Raw genomic sequence first — 13,074 nt, forward strand, 5'->3', positions numbered from 1 at the left:
AGCTTTTTACAAAGAACAAATATTTTTAACTTTGTTATCCAAAATCAAAAGAGAAAAGTACCTAATGCATTTGTTAAAGTTTCTCACATTTTTGCGGGAACAGAGAAAGGGAAGTTAGATAAAAAAAAATAGTTTCACTAATATTGGCAATTTGTCTTTTTCAATGCTGGTAGTTGCGTGGAAGGGTTGGGCGAGCAGACAAGGAAGCATATACATACTTATTTTATCCTGACTAGAATCTGCTCTCTGAACAAGCATTGGTATGTTTTTGGTCAATCTTTACCTTTTATTTCTGAAATATATAACATGAAATATTGCTCAATTAATCAGATATGATAAATAAATGTCATAAAACAAAGTGTATTTCATACAACTAGAGTTTTATTTTCTAAACTTCAATTTATTCTTTCATTTGAAATATTGAAAATCAGTTGCAAAATAATGCCTAAAACTAACATTCTCCTTAGTGATTTTTTAAGATGATTCTTTCAAGATGATGACTCTAGTAAAACTAACATTCTACTAGAGTATTATTCTTTCAAGATGATGACAGAGTCGATGACATCAGATATATATAAAAATTCATTACATCTTGAGGGTGACCAAATTAAGGTGATTTTTTATTCTCCCTTCCTTTCTCAATTTCTTTAATCAGTGATCTTTGTTAATCACTTTTGTATTGTGTCTGTCTATTCTATTATGTTTTTTCCAATATCATAAAAAGTTTTTTTTCATCTTCAACGCATTCCCACACAATATTGATTATTGATTAGTATATAGTTAATCTGATCATTTTATTAACATTTTTCTTAAAGATTTTTGCGGTGCAGGCCGAACTTCTTTTAGAGCTACCAAAAGAACAACTTCTTAATTGGATCTTTAACTGCATGGCTGAACTTCATGCTTCACTAGCAGCCCTCATAAAGTACTAGATTCTTTGCCGGTTCGGTTCCACCAACATGTAAGTTGGAACCTCGACTCGCAGCTTATATCACACAAATTATAAATATCGGGCAGATTTACTATGTCGAAAGGCCGCGAATTAACCATGGCGGAAGCAGAACAAGATTTGTGTTGCATGATCGACTTTGCAGCGCCGAACATCAAAGCACAGGGCTACATCAGTGTGGATAGTTACAAGATGCAAGCAAGCACCTTGATGTTGTTCAAATTTTGCATGCATTATACACAGGACATGGACATGAAAAACAAGAAGGAAAACAGTTATTGACATGATTAGCTTCAATCTTGCACTCATAAAACAACTTCACTTGCAATAGCTACACACAAGGACCTAAAGTTCTCATCAAGTAAAAGTTGTAAAACTTAATCAAAATGTCCATAATTTACCTTGTATACATCAAGGAGTAAATCATTTTATTACCACAGACATTCTTCTCCTCACTTTATGTTGTATTAAGGTTTCATTAGTTACCTGATCTAGAAAAATTCAGTGTATAGATTTGGAATCTCATTCTAACTAATACATTGATGAATTAAATGGTTGCATTTTTGTTGCATATTATTAAGAAATGTTTATAATTCTTGCTATGATCAGTTCATTTTTTAATCAAATTGTAGTGTATACCAAAGCTTTCAACAAATGACTAATCATTAATAATAACAAAATAACTAATCACTATAACTACTTTATTAGAAAACGTTACTAATCACTGCTGAGGTGTGTTAGTGTCAGAGTGGTTTGTGAGTTTTTTTTTTCTTCCACCCAAAACTCTTACTCAAAATATAAATTTGACCCAAAATTAAAAAAAAAATCAAGTATTTTCTCTTTAAAATTCAATTTTATTAAATTTTCTCTAATTTTCTTAACTTTAATACTATCTCATGTTTCAAATTTATGTTGCGTGTTTTTGTTGACGGGGATTATTAATTAATTATGATTTTATATTCTAGTTTTACTTTTAAGCACCAATACATCAAAGCTCACATGTTGATATGGCTTGTTTCTCAATATTGTATGCTTATGTGATGATTATTTAGTTATTTCATCATTTTCCAAATGCATATTCTGGCAATGATAGAAGCAACTGGAAGAGTCCTTCATTTTACCTTAGGTTTCTACTTTATTTAGGTTGGGTTTTTAGTTTATTCATTTCCCCGTCCTCATATTTGTTTTAGCATTGTCTCAATTTCCACAAACACAAAGCAATTCCCATAAAATAGAAATTTTAAACAAAAAAAATTAAAAATTGCAAAAGAAATTTTTTCCAACAAAACATTCATTATATTTACAGAAATATTTCATTATATTTACAGAAATAATAACGTAAAGCTTAACTTAAACAACTATATCTTAAAACTAATAATAATAACATAAAGCATAATTTAAACAACTAATAATAATAATTCCATCAACAGATCATTGTCATTATATTTACAAAAATAAAAGTTATAAATTAAATAAACTAAGAATAATAATAATAATAATAATAATAATAATAATAATAATAATAATAAAAGTCACACGTCATTTTCTTCTTCTTCTTCTTTTATTCCTCCTACATCTTTCACCCATCATTGTCTTCTTCTTCATCTCCTCCTTCCTCTTGTGATTAATTGCTGAAAAAGTAAAGAAACAAAATAGTTAAAAAAGAGATTTAGAGAGTAAATCTCTAAGACTCGGCCAACTGTCCCCCTCATATTGATGATTCTGATCAACTTGAAACAACCCCTCTACCACCCACTTCCACCATTACTCCTCTTACACCTTCTCCTCCGTTTCCCGCACCACCCACATCCCCTCCTACACCTTTTCCTTTATTGAAATACTTAGTGGAACCATACCTTCCCTCATTGGACTTTCTCCTAATCCACCACCACAGTCGGCAAGAAAGTACAACCAATAAGAGAAGGTATGGTTACACTCAGTATTTCAATAAATATGATACCATAGTTGACGTGGGTAAAATATGACACCATTGTTGATGTGGGTAAAATATGACACCATTGTTGATGTGGGTGATGCGGGGAACTGAGAAGGTGTAGGAGGAGTAATGGTGGAAGTGGGTGGTGGAGAGGGTGTGGGAGGAGTTGTTTCAGGTTGCTCAGAATTATCAATGTCAATTGCAACACTAACATCAATGTTAGAAGAACTCATGGTTAGTTTTGAAAAGATTTGAATTTAAGTTTAACAAAAGCGCTGTATTTATAGAATGAGTTACGAAGTTTGACATTTGTAAACAGAAATATTGCTTTCAGTAATTACGTGAGCCTACTTGATAACTGAGAACAAAATCACCGAATCTTTGATATGATTTTGACAGTAAACCATAAATAAGTGTTCAGTGTGTCAGTAGCAATATAAAAGTTTGATTTGGACATATTGGGTTGGTGGGGCCCAAATATTGGGTAAAATGACTGGGTTAATTTGATTTGCGCCATAAAAATATTTGGCCCAATTGAATTTTTTTTTGTTTAGGCTCATTTTAATCAAAACAGAGAAACGACAAATCTAACAACAACAACAACTAAAATTATTGGATATAAAATTATTGAATAGTTGGCTTTTGTACCCCTCAAATTATTTTATACCCCTCATTTAAAAAATTTATGTTTAAAATATCCAAACTGCCCTTAATAAAACTGTAAAAATTTAAAAGAATTTTTTTTATCGGTAAACGAAATTTCCAATAATTATAAATGAAAGAATTTTTTTACCAGAAATTTAAGGATGAATGAAATTTCCGACAGTTATAAATGAAATTTCCGATAATTATAAATGAATGTTTTTTACCAGAAATTTCATAATTTCCGGTAGTTATAAATGAAAAAAATTATTTACCGGAAATGAAATTTCCGGTAGTTATAAATGAAACAATTTTTTTACCTAAAATTTTAGAATGAATGAAATTTCCGGTAGTTATAAAAAAACATTTAGAATGAATGAAATTTTTAGCAGTTATCATTATTATTATTTTTATTAATTTTTATTTATAAAGAAAAGTTATTATAATATAACAAGTTGTTTGTTTTAATTCATCTATTTAACCGTATTTTTTTCTCTAATTTAATGTATTTTATTTTAATAATAGAATTTTGATTTTTTAATTATTTTTAATTTATTTAAAAAATCAAAATACTATTAATAAAAAAATTAAATTGAAGAAAAAAAACTACATCTTAAAATTTTGCCACATACAGAACGTGTCTCTAATATTTTGTCACAAACATTCGTCCTAAAATCAAATGGTTGACTAAACGTAACACAAACAAAAAGTGTCCCTAATATTTTGCCTATAAAATAATTTTTAACAACTCACTCTTATTTTTATTGCGAATATTTTATAAAATAATAACTTATTTTCTTAAAAACTCTCTCTTATTTTTATTCCAATCTAATAAAAAAATTAATAAAATATTGTTAATATAATTAAAAAAGAATAATAAAAATATTTAAAAAATATATAAAGTTTTAATAATATAATTTACTTTACTTTATTATTATTATTACTTTTATTATTATTATTAATATAATTTATTTTATTAATTAATTTATAAATAATATTTGGTATTTTAAAATATTATAATTATTTTTGTTTTACTAATAAAAGATTTTGTAATTGTAAAATTGAGAAGAAAAAAAATTTGTAAGCTTATCACATGATGGCATCGTGGGGAAATGAAATTTTCCTGTGGTTCAATATCGGAAATTTCAAATTTCTGGCTGGTACTCCGGATGAAATTTCCGGTATTCATTTATAACTACGAGTCTGAAATTTCTTGTAAACAACATTGTTCATTTATAACTATTCGAAATTTCATTCATTATGAAATTTCCGGTAAAAAAAATTATTTTAAATTTTTACAATTTGATCAAGGGTAATTTGGACATTTAAAAATAAAAATTTTAAATGAGGGGTATAGGATGAATTGAGGGGTACAAAAACCAACTTTCGAATTATTGTGATTTGAACTCAGATCTAAAAACAAAAACAAAATAAAAAAACTCAGATCTAAAAACAAAAACAAAAACTCAGATCTTGCATGTACCTACTGCGTTTGGGGAATCTATTCTCCATTTACAGATGAGAAGAAACAATGGTGGCTTTGCGCAGGAAGAACCGGTTCGAAACAGAAACAATGAAGGTCGTAGTGGTGGCTTCGAAACAAAAAGGATGGAGGTGGTGGTGGTGGTTTGGAAGCACAATCGATGGAGGTGGTGGTGGTTTATTGATGAATGTTGAGTGGCCGTAAGAGCATGAGTTGTTAGTGAGAGTGATGAGATAAAAAATTTAAGGTTTCTTGTGAGTGAGAGGTTTTGACATCAGAAAAGCCATGACCGCAACCCTTGAATGATTTTGAAGGGGTGGTTGGATGAAGATGAAAATGGGTGATTGTTGAAGGTTGTGAATGAGGATTTGATATTTTCTTTTGGGAGTGGTGATGAAGATACAATGGTTAGAGTGTTGTTGGTTAGAGCGTTGTCTTACTTAGATGTAAAAAAATTAATTATATTAGTGTATAAAAATATCAATTATATTTAATTGCAATTCATGCTGGTGAGTTAATTGCAATACACGTGGCGTGTTAGTTGCAGAGGGGTTCTCGGGATATTCGCGAGGAGTCGTATATTTTAGTGATATTAATTATTTTTTACTGAGTATTTATATATATATATATATATACACTTATTTTTTAAGTTAAGATATTTATTAAAAAATTATATTATTATACTAAAATAATTTTAAATAAAAAATTACTCTCAATTTAAATTATATAAATTAAATATATTGATTTTTATTGTTAATTTTCTCAAACAATCAACTCATTTAATATAATATCTAAGCAATAAGAGATTTTTAAAATTTTGTTATATATTAAAATATTTTGGTTATTTTTTTATGAAAATTTGAAATTACGGAACAAAAATCTTAAAACTTATTAAAAAAATGATGACTTTTATTATCTTAATAGTAAAATTATATTTTAACAATTAAATCAAAATTAATTATTTTATAATATTGAGTTTCTTTAAGGCATTTTACTATTTTTTTTAATGTTTGTATATCTTATAGATAATAGTAACTATCTCGTTAATGTTGCATCAATGGAGAGAAATTTTGTGAAATTTGAATTGTTAAAATCTTATCTACAATCTAAGTAAAATAAATTAAATAGTATTGCATTGATTTTAATTTAAAATGAATTTTTAAATAATCTTGATTCTAAACATATTATTAATAATTTTGAAGAAAAAATATAAAGATGGTGATATTCAAATATTAATATGTGAATGAATGTGAAATAGCTAAATATCACAAAAAATTGAAATTTGAATTGTGATTTCTTTTTAAAATTTAATTCTTACACTTAATTTAATATACTCAAGAATAATTTTGATATCAAGAAATTGAATAATCAAGACGTTTTGGATGAGTGAAAATTATAAATAAGATAACTAAGTATAATATTAATGATGTGTGAATGCTTAATAAATAAAAGAGAGAGGATAAAAAAATCACAAAAGAAAAGTATATTGGTTCCCTCAATTTTAGTTACGTTATGTTCTCACAATATGTGAGATTTTACACTAATATGCTCAATAGATAACATTCTTTATTTGCACTTTATTTATTGACCACACTTTGTCAATTACAAACTTTCACCTTTCAATCCATAAATGAATTTTCACATCCAATTTTTACTTCATAAAATATTTTTTCAATCACCTTTCAAATTAAAAAGAATTTTTACAACCCATTCAATCTAACATAAAAAAGATAGGCTTTAGTTACGAATAAAGTGTATGATAAAAAAAAAAAGTTTTAGATATTTGATTCACAACTCTTTATTTGAGATTTACTAGTAGTAATAACTCATAAATAATGATACACGAATATAGTATAAAGAGCTTGAAGTTTTGTTTGAGATAAAAGTTTCATAACTTAAGCTTTTTAGAGGAACAAGTGTAGATAGATTGTTAATTGAACTTTTTTATTCGTTTTCTATTTTATCTTCATTTTATAGATGAAAAAGGCTTAAAATATTTAGTTTAATCTGAATATAGCTGTCAGACAATCTTGCCAACTGTCAGTTGCTTTATTTGAAACAAACTTTTTATTTGCAAGTCTGTCTAAAAATTATCCAAACTCATACGTTATTCTTTAAGTTTTGGGGGAAACTTGGGCGTGAAAGCTGAATATATCTGTTGAGACAAAGTTGAGTCATAAGCATGCATATATTTCATGTCAAATAGTATTTTTGGCAGTGCACTTGAGTACTTTGTACTTGCTTCTATCTAATTAACCTCAAGATTTAAACTATAGATCAATCTTTATGTTTTTTTTACAATTAGACCATCACTATTTGGCTTTTTGAAGCTTAATTACTTTTGGAAGATGCATGTGCGAAATATATCATTCTAGAACATATTTTTAGTTATAAAAAAACCAATTTATTTGTCTCTTGTCTTTTAGTAAGACAATCAAAATTTCTGTAATTATTATGGTTTAGGATTTTAACATTCATTTAAGAAATCTTAAAAATCATTTCATACTTCCTAAAAAGTGTATTATTGTCTCGATGTATATGATATGAGTATAGATTTGATAATGAAAATAATGTTGATTGTTTAAAAAATGATCACATGATCTTGCATAAATATGAATACTTTAAATACAAAATATGATCTTGCATATAGATTTTTTTGTGTGAGAAATTATCAATTTTTTTTAAATACAAAATATTTAAATTATGAATCTATTTGAAAAAAAGATAAAATATACTTGAAAGATATTATTTTTATATGTATTGATTTGAAAATAAATGCTTAAGATAAAATATTTAATAATACAATAAATAGTTAATTTATTAAATAAATGTCATGTGTACTATTTTATTTGAACGAAAAATATATACGTAGATTATCAATAATTTTAGGCTAAATTACATCTGTGGTTCTTTAACTTAATTTCAGGTAACGTTTTAGTCATTTATCTTTTTTTTTTCTTCCCGATTTAGTCATTTGTTCCTAACAATATCAAATAAAGTATGAAAATGTGAGTTTATTTGAAGATTTGCGTTACGAATTTGATGAAATTTGTATTATATTGAAGAATATAATTAATTTTATGAGTTTTGATTGATTTTTTTTTAAATTTTTGTATAAAAAAGGATAACATTGTTGAAATTTTAAAACATAAAATATCAAATTGTCACTTAAAATTAAAATAAAGGACCAAGTCGAAAAAAAAAAAAATAAAGGACTAAAACGTTATCTGAAATTAAGTTAAGGTTTAGCCATAATTTTATAAAGACAACTTAAAATTTACCTATCCAAAAATTAAATGGAATGATTATAAAAAATAAAATAAAAATAGCAAATGGAGCGATAATTGCTCTACTAATTTGTTACTCGCGAATTATGACAACAAAAATTGCTTAGCGAGGTTAAGTTATGAGTGTCTCTCTTTTTTGTCCTTTGTTTGGTTTTTGAAGTTGGGGCTCTTCAAATCAAATCCGGTCTACTACTGACTCCACCGTATCAATTCATCACTACTCATTCAGGTATATATATACTTCCAATTAATCTCATCTCTTCACCACCTTCCATCATTGTTTGGATTTTACACAATACAATTTTCAATGTTTAGATACTAACTATTGTATTACTTCCTTTTTTTTTTTTGAAATTTAAGTTGAGCACCACATGTTTGATCAAATGACTCAAAATGCTGCTGCTGCATCTTTATAGCAAACTTCTTAGGTTCTCTCAATTTTCTGCTCTCGTGTTTTTCCTTTTACAAAACAAGCTGTGTCGCTTATAATTTCATTTCCTATATTTCAATAACTATAAAATCCCGTACACAATATTGATGAATTAGGTTATTCCCTCTGACTTATGGTCAAGTCATACATATACCGTGTATGTTTGGTTTCACCGTGAGAATGGCAAAATCCCGGCGACTCACCATGATTTGTAATCCCACCGTGAAACTAACTAAGCATATACTCCTTTTGTTTACAGGCAAATATAACATTAATTGGCATCATACTGTTAAGAAACCCCCACTGTTAGTCGTAGTTAGAGAGATGAGAATTAGAAGATATAAATAATAGGAGTGAAAGAGAAGGGAGGAAATTAGGAATTACAAGTAAATTGGGGAATAAGGAGGTGTAGATGCTTGACGTTTTCAATATTGTAGCAGTTTTGGATTTGATATTGTATATAAACGTTTGTGTAGTGAAAGACTTTGAAAACTCTTTGGATTTTAATGGAAAGAACTGTATGTAGTTTCCCTGACATGTTTCCTCTGATTTTTAATTGCAAATCTTGCTTCAATTCTCTTCTCTTTGATTATATTCATTCTTATGTTGTTCCTTAGATCCAAGAGCTTTGGTGATATGATGCTGATAACTTGCAACAGAATCTCATGATTAGATGTTGAAATGAATTTATTCCTAATATTTAGATTGAAAAAAAAATTTGTTATTAAAAGTTGGCCGGTCAAAAGAGTGGGCTAGCCCTTCCCATTTAAAGTGTCTATTTTTTAACTTTAGGCCCATGAGCCAGGCTGAGTGCTCAGGGTTTATAGACTTTATGGCCTTGTAGGCTTTTTGACCACACGGGCTACACAGTCAAGGGGGGCAGGTCAGCCCATATTGAGGTTTTATGATTTGGTTCTTAAACATTTTTTGTTTCTTTACAATTGCAAAGTCAAGTGGGTCTAAGAGGCGTTTCAATTCAATGGCTATTTCCTATGTTCACATGCTTCAATCGGCCGGAGGTTTCCAGAAGTGCAACCTCTCCTTTTCCAGCCATGGCTATCCCAAAAGCAGTTCCAGGACCCACCACTTAGCTTTTGCTTCTATGCATACATCTGACCCTAAGGTACTTCCATGTCAACTTACTAACTAGTTTCTTTCTTGCATTTGGACATTTGATTGCTTTGATGAACATGTTATTTAGACAATGGGCAATGAGAGCGCTTGAGGAAATAAGGGGGTTTGTGGTTTGTCTTTCGTCTTCATTTTTCAGTTGATATGTTTTTGCAAATAATTATTATAATACCAGTTTGTTTTAACTTTTTTTGCTGATTTTAAAAATAATTGATTGCATAACATGATTGAGAATCATCTGATAAATTTCGCCCCTTCACCATGAGACTGAAAATGTGGTAGATCCGAAGTACATACTTTAAATCATTGTTGCCTTCTGGTATCTTTAAATCTTTGGTTCTGTTTTTAGTTTCTAAAATTTTTATTTAAGTTGTGAAATAACCTCACTTAAGTCCAATTTATATTTCATTGTTAAAGTTGGGTAACCATTTAGTTTAGAGGCATCAAGTCCCCAAATTCTTTTTACATCTTCAGAGTGATTGTAAATGTGCTGTTAATACTAGCAAGAAAGTTCATCACTCCATCCTTTGATTGCTTATGAAATGTCACTGCATTTGTTGTTTTCATTCCTTCTTTCTTTTAATGTTCTTTTTGATTATATAAATCCTTGTTTTCACATTAAAAAGCTAAACTTTTGTCAGGTAGACTCGTTGTTGGACGGTATAAAATGGGATGATAAAGGTTTGGCCGTGGCAATAGCTCAGAATGTAGACACAGGGGCCATACTAATGCAAGGCTTTGCAAATAGAGAAGCCGTGGTTTCAACCATATCTTCTCGCAAGGCCACATTCTATAGCCGGTCACGATCAACATTGTGGACCAAAGGAGAGACCTCTAATAATTTTATCAATATCCACGATGTCTTTCTTGATTGCGACCGTGATTCTGTAAGCTGTTGCCATTTTCCTCGATTGTTTTTTTTTTTTTTTTACATTTCCTGTTTTTTGTTTGTTTGTATCATATTGAATTTTGAGAACTTTTTCTTATTCCCTGGTAACAACTTAGATAATATACCTCGGGAAACCTGATGGGCCTACCTGCCACACAGGGGCAGAAACATGCTACTATACACCAGTCTTTGACCTGTTGAATGAGCAAGAGGTTGGCTTCGATCAATTAAAACCAGCATGTTATTGTCTTATTTTCCTGCAGAGAAAGGTCAGCAACATTTAAATTGGTTTGGTTATCTGTTACAGGCTGAAGGAAACAAATTGGCATTAACCTCTCTGTACGCATTAGAGTCAACAATCTCCCAGCGCAAGGCAGAGTTAGCTGAAGAAGACAATGGAAAGCCTTCATGGACAAAGCGATTATTACTTAATGATAAGTTGCTGTGCTCTAAAATCAGGTTGGACATATAATGTTATTCTGCTGAGTTTAATTAAAAGAAGTTATCTTTTCACCTTAAAAACTATTTTCTTCATGCTTTTTAGTCAATGCAAAGCCTTGTAGCTATACAGTTGCCTCTGTATAAAAGCATTTCCTTCAAACGCATAATTTTATTAAAATAATTCACATTGATTGAAGAAAACAGATGGCCTATGTAATGCTTCTCACTATGAATTCAGATTGTAATTTGTAACTGTATCTTTCTACTTGCAGAGAGGAGGCAAACGAGTTGTGTCAAACACTAGAGAATAACGAGGACAAGTCACGTACTGCTTCAGAGATGGCTGATGTGCTCTATCATGCCATGGTCCTGTTGGCACTGAAAGATGTCAGAGTAGAAGATGTTTTGCAGGTTTTGCGGAAGAGATTTTCCCAGTCTGGTGTGGAAGAAAAGAGAAGTCGTGCGACCAAGAACTCGGTGGAAAATTGAATGTTCTTTGTCAAGTGAAGTCTATATTTCAATCAACATATTTAGCTTCTGGTGTCATAGTTGGATGTACAAAACGTGTTACTGTGTGACTGCGGCTGAGTTGTGGTAACTAAATAGCAAACTGCAAGTCTGTAATATCCTTTGTTTTTATTTCATAGTCCTCTTAGTCATCATTTTCCTAACTTAGATTGTTGAAACTTGTTTCCTCCTGTTATGTTGTTAATTTATTGATTTTAGTTTTGACTCTTATTTGATTTAAAACTTTCATCGGAAGAATTAAATTAATACCATTTTAAGTGTTATGTGATTTTTGCTGAATAAGCATTGAATAATAATGTATTAAGAAATAGAGTTACATTTTTATTGCCATGAGAATATAATTATTAAATGCCAAAAGGCAAATTACAATGGCCAAGCATGCCACCTAATGCTTATGATTCAACAATACTTTCACTGAAATTATTCCCTGATAAATTAGGAAGAGGTGAGCAGATTATGGGAGTGGAACAGGATGAGGAGAAAGTGGAGGTATAGTTGTACTTGTGCAGTTGGTCATGCACAATGTATTAGCTCCCTCACATTTCGTGGCACAAGCTAAGAAATTCTCAACCTTTCTAATGTAGCAGCCAACCACACAAGAAAGAATATCATCCCCACATTTACCAAGGCACTGCCCCAGATTGCTTTTCTGGCTAACCTCTTGAGCAGTTCCTGATGAAATCAGCACAAGCATCCCAAGAATTTGGATCACATGCTTGCTTTGTAGACTCATTGTTAAACCTAGCTTGCTTTTCTTGGTTGATTTCACAGGTTACTCCTAGCTAGCTGTTTGTCAAGGAAAAATACCGAAGCTATCTACATTTATATACTTGTTACGGAGAAAGTGGTGGTCATCTTCACGATTGAAACAAGTGTCATACATTTTGCGTGATATAGTAGTTTAGTAGTTAAACTGGGAATGCTTTTAACATACTTGAAATAAGTTATTTCTAAGTTATAAAAACATTTTTCATGAATACAATTGCATGATTAAATATTTTAGATTCACTTGAGACAAAATCACTATCTATCAACATTAATTTTGTACACATTTTCTAAATATTTCAAAGGTTTTGAATACTAGTATGAGTTGACGTTTGTCTTTACGCATTTATCAAAACTCAATTTGCAGTCTTAAAACAACTTCAACATTCTATCTAATTACAAATAATTTAAGTCGGGTCTAAAGTGCTACAGTAATTTAAAATAATTCATTCATTTTTTTAGAGGTGCAATTCTAAAAAAACACATGATGCGAGTCTCACGATTCAAAATATTTTTAAGGACAAGTTGCTTTAATAAATAATTATCATTCTAGCTTTCTACTATATCAATCTTCTCCAAAGATGAAACTCGTT

The 13,074-nt window shown here is 29.5% G+C and overlaps 1 protein-coding gene and 1 long non-coding RNA gene across 5 annotated transcripts; one reads left to right on the forward strand and one right to left on the reverse strand.

Annotated features, from left to right (window-relative positions):
* Positions 1-2,327: 2,327 nt before the first annotated feature.
* LOC113785712 (uncharacterized) lies at positions 2,328-5,533 on the reverse strand. The gene is made up of 2 exons (XR_003471832.2): positions 5,011-5,533; positions 2,328-2,580 (listed from the first exon to the last, which is right to left on the reverse strand). It is a non-coding gene; the product is annotated as an uncharacterized lncRNA (long non-coding RNA).
* A 2,832-nt stretch (positions 5,534-8,365) lies between these two features.
* Positions 8,366-11,979, forward strand: LOC101489383 (histidine biosynthesis bifunctional protein hisIE, chloroplastic). Of its 4 annotated transcripts, none has more exons than XM_073366090.1 (7): positions 8,385-8,526; positions 8,658-8,725; positions 9,682-9,850; positions 10,500-10,745; positions 10,864-10,959; positions 11,055-11,206; positions 11,461-11,979. In XM_073366090.1, the coding sequence occupies exons 2-7, from the start codon at positions 8,691-8,693 to the stop codon at positions 11,675-11,677; spliced, it is 915 nt and encodes a 304-aa protein (XP_073222191.1). In that variant the 5' UTR covers positions 8,385-8,526; positions 8,658-8,690; the 3' UTR covers positions 11,678-11,979. The 4 variants fall into 4 exon arrangements, with proteins under 4 accessions (XP_004493105.1, XP_027188752.1, XP_073222191.1 ...); XM_027332950.2 differs by having other exon boundaries at positions 8,396-8,526; positions 9,677-9,850; XM_004493048.4 differs by lacking the exon at positions 8,658-8,725 and having other exon boundaries at positions 8,366-8,526; positions 9,677-9,850.
* Positions 11,980-13,074: the final 1,095 nt, after the last annotated feature.

The sequence above is a fragment of the Cicer arietinum genome, chromosome 3, assembly GCF_000331145.2.
Source record: "Cicer arietinum cultivar CDC Frontier isolate Library 1 chromosome 3, Cicar.CDCFrontier_v2.0, whole genome shotgun sequence".
NCBI lineage: Eukaryota > Viridiplantae > Streptophyta > Magnoliopsida > Fabales > Fabaceae > Cicer > Cicer arietinum.

Bases quoted from the DNA above. Each gene is read 5' to 3' on its own strand.
- LOC101489383 (XM_073366090.1), top strand. From the start codon at position 8,691: ATGCTGCTGCTGCATCTTTATAGCAAACTTCTTAG. The intron at 9,851-10,499 runs GTACTTCCATGT...AACTTTTGTCAG, and splicing joins TGCATACATCTGACCCTAAG to GTAGACTCGTTGTTGGACGG. The intron at 11,207-11,460 runs GTTGGACATATA...TTCTACTTGCAG, and splicing joins TTGCTGTGCTCTAAAATCAG to AGAGGAGGCAAACGAGTTGT.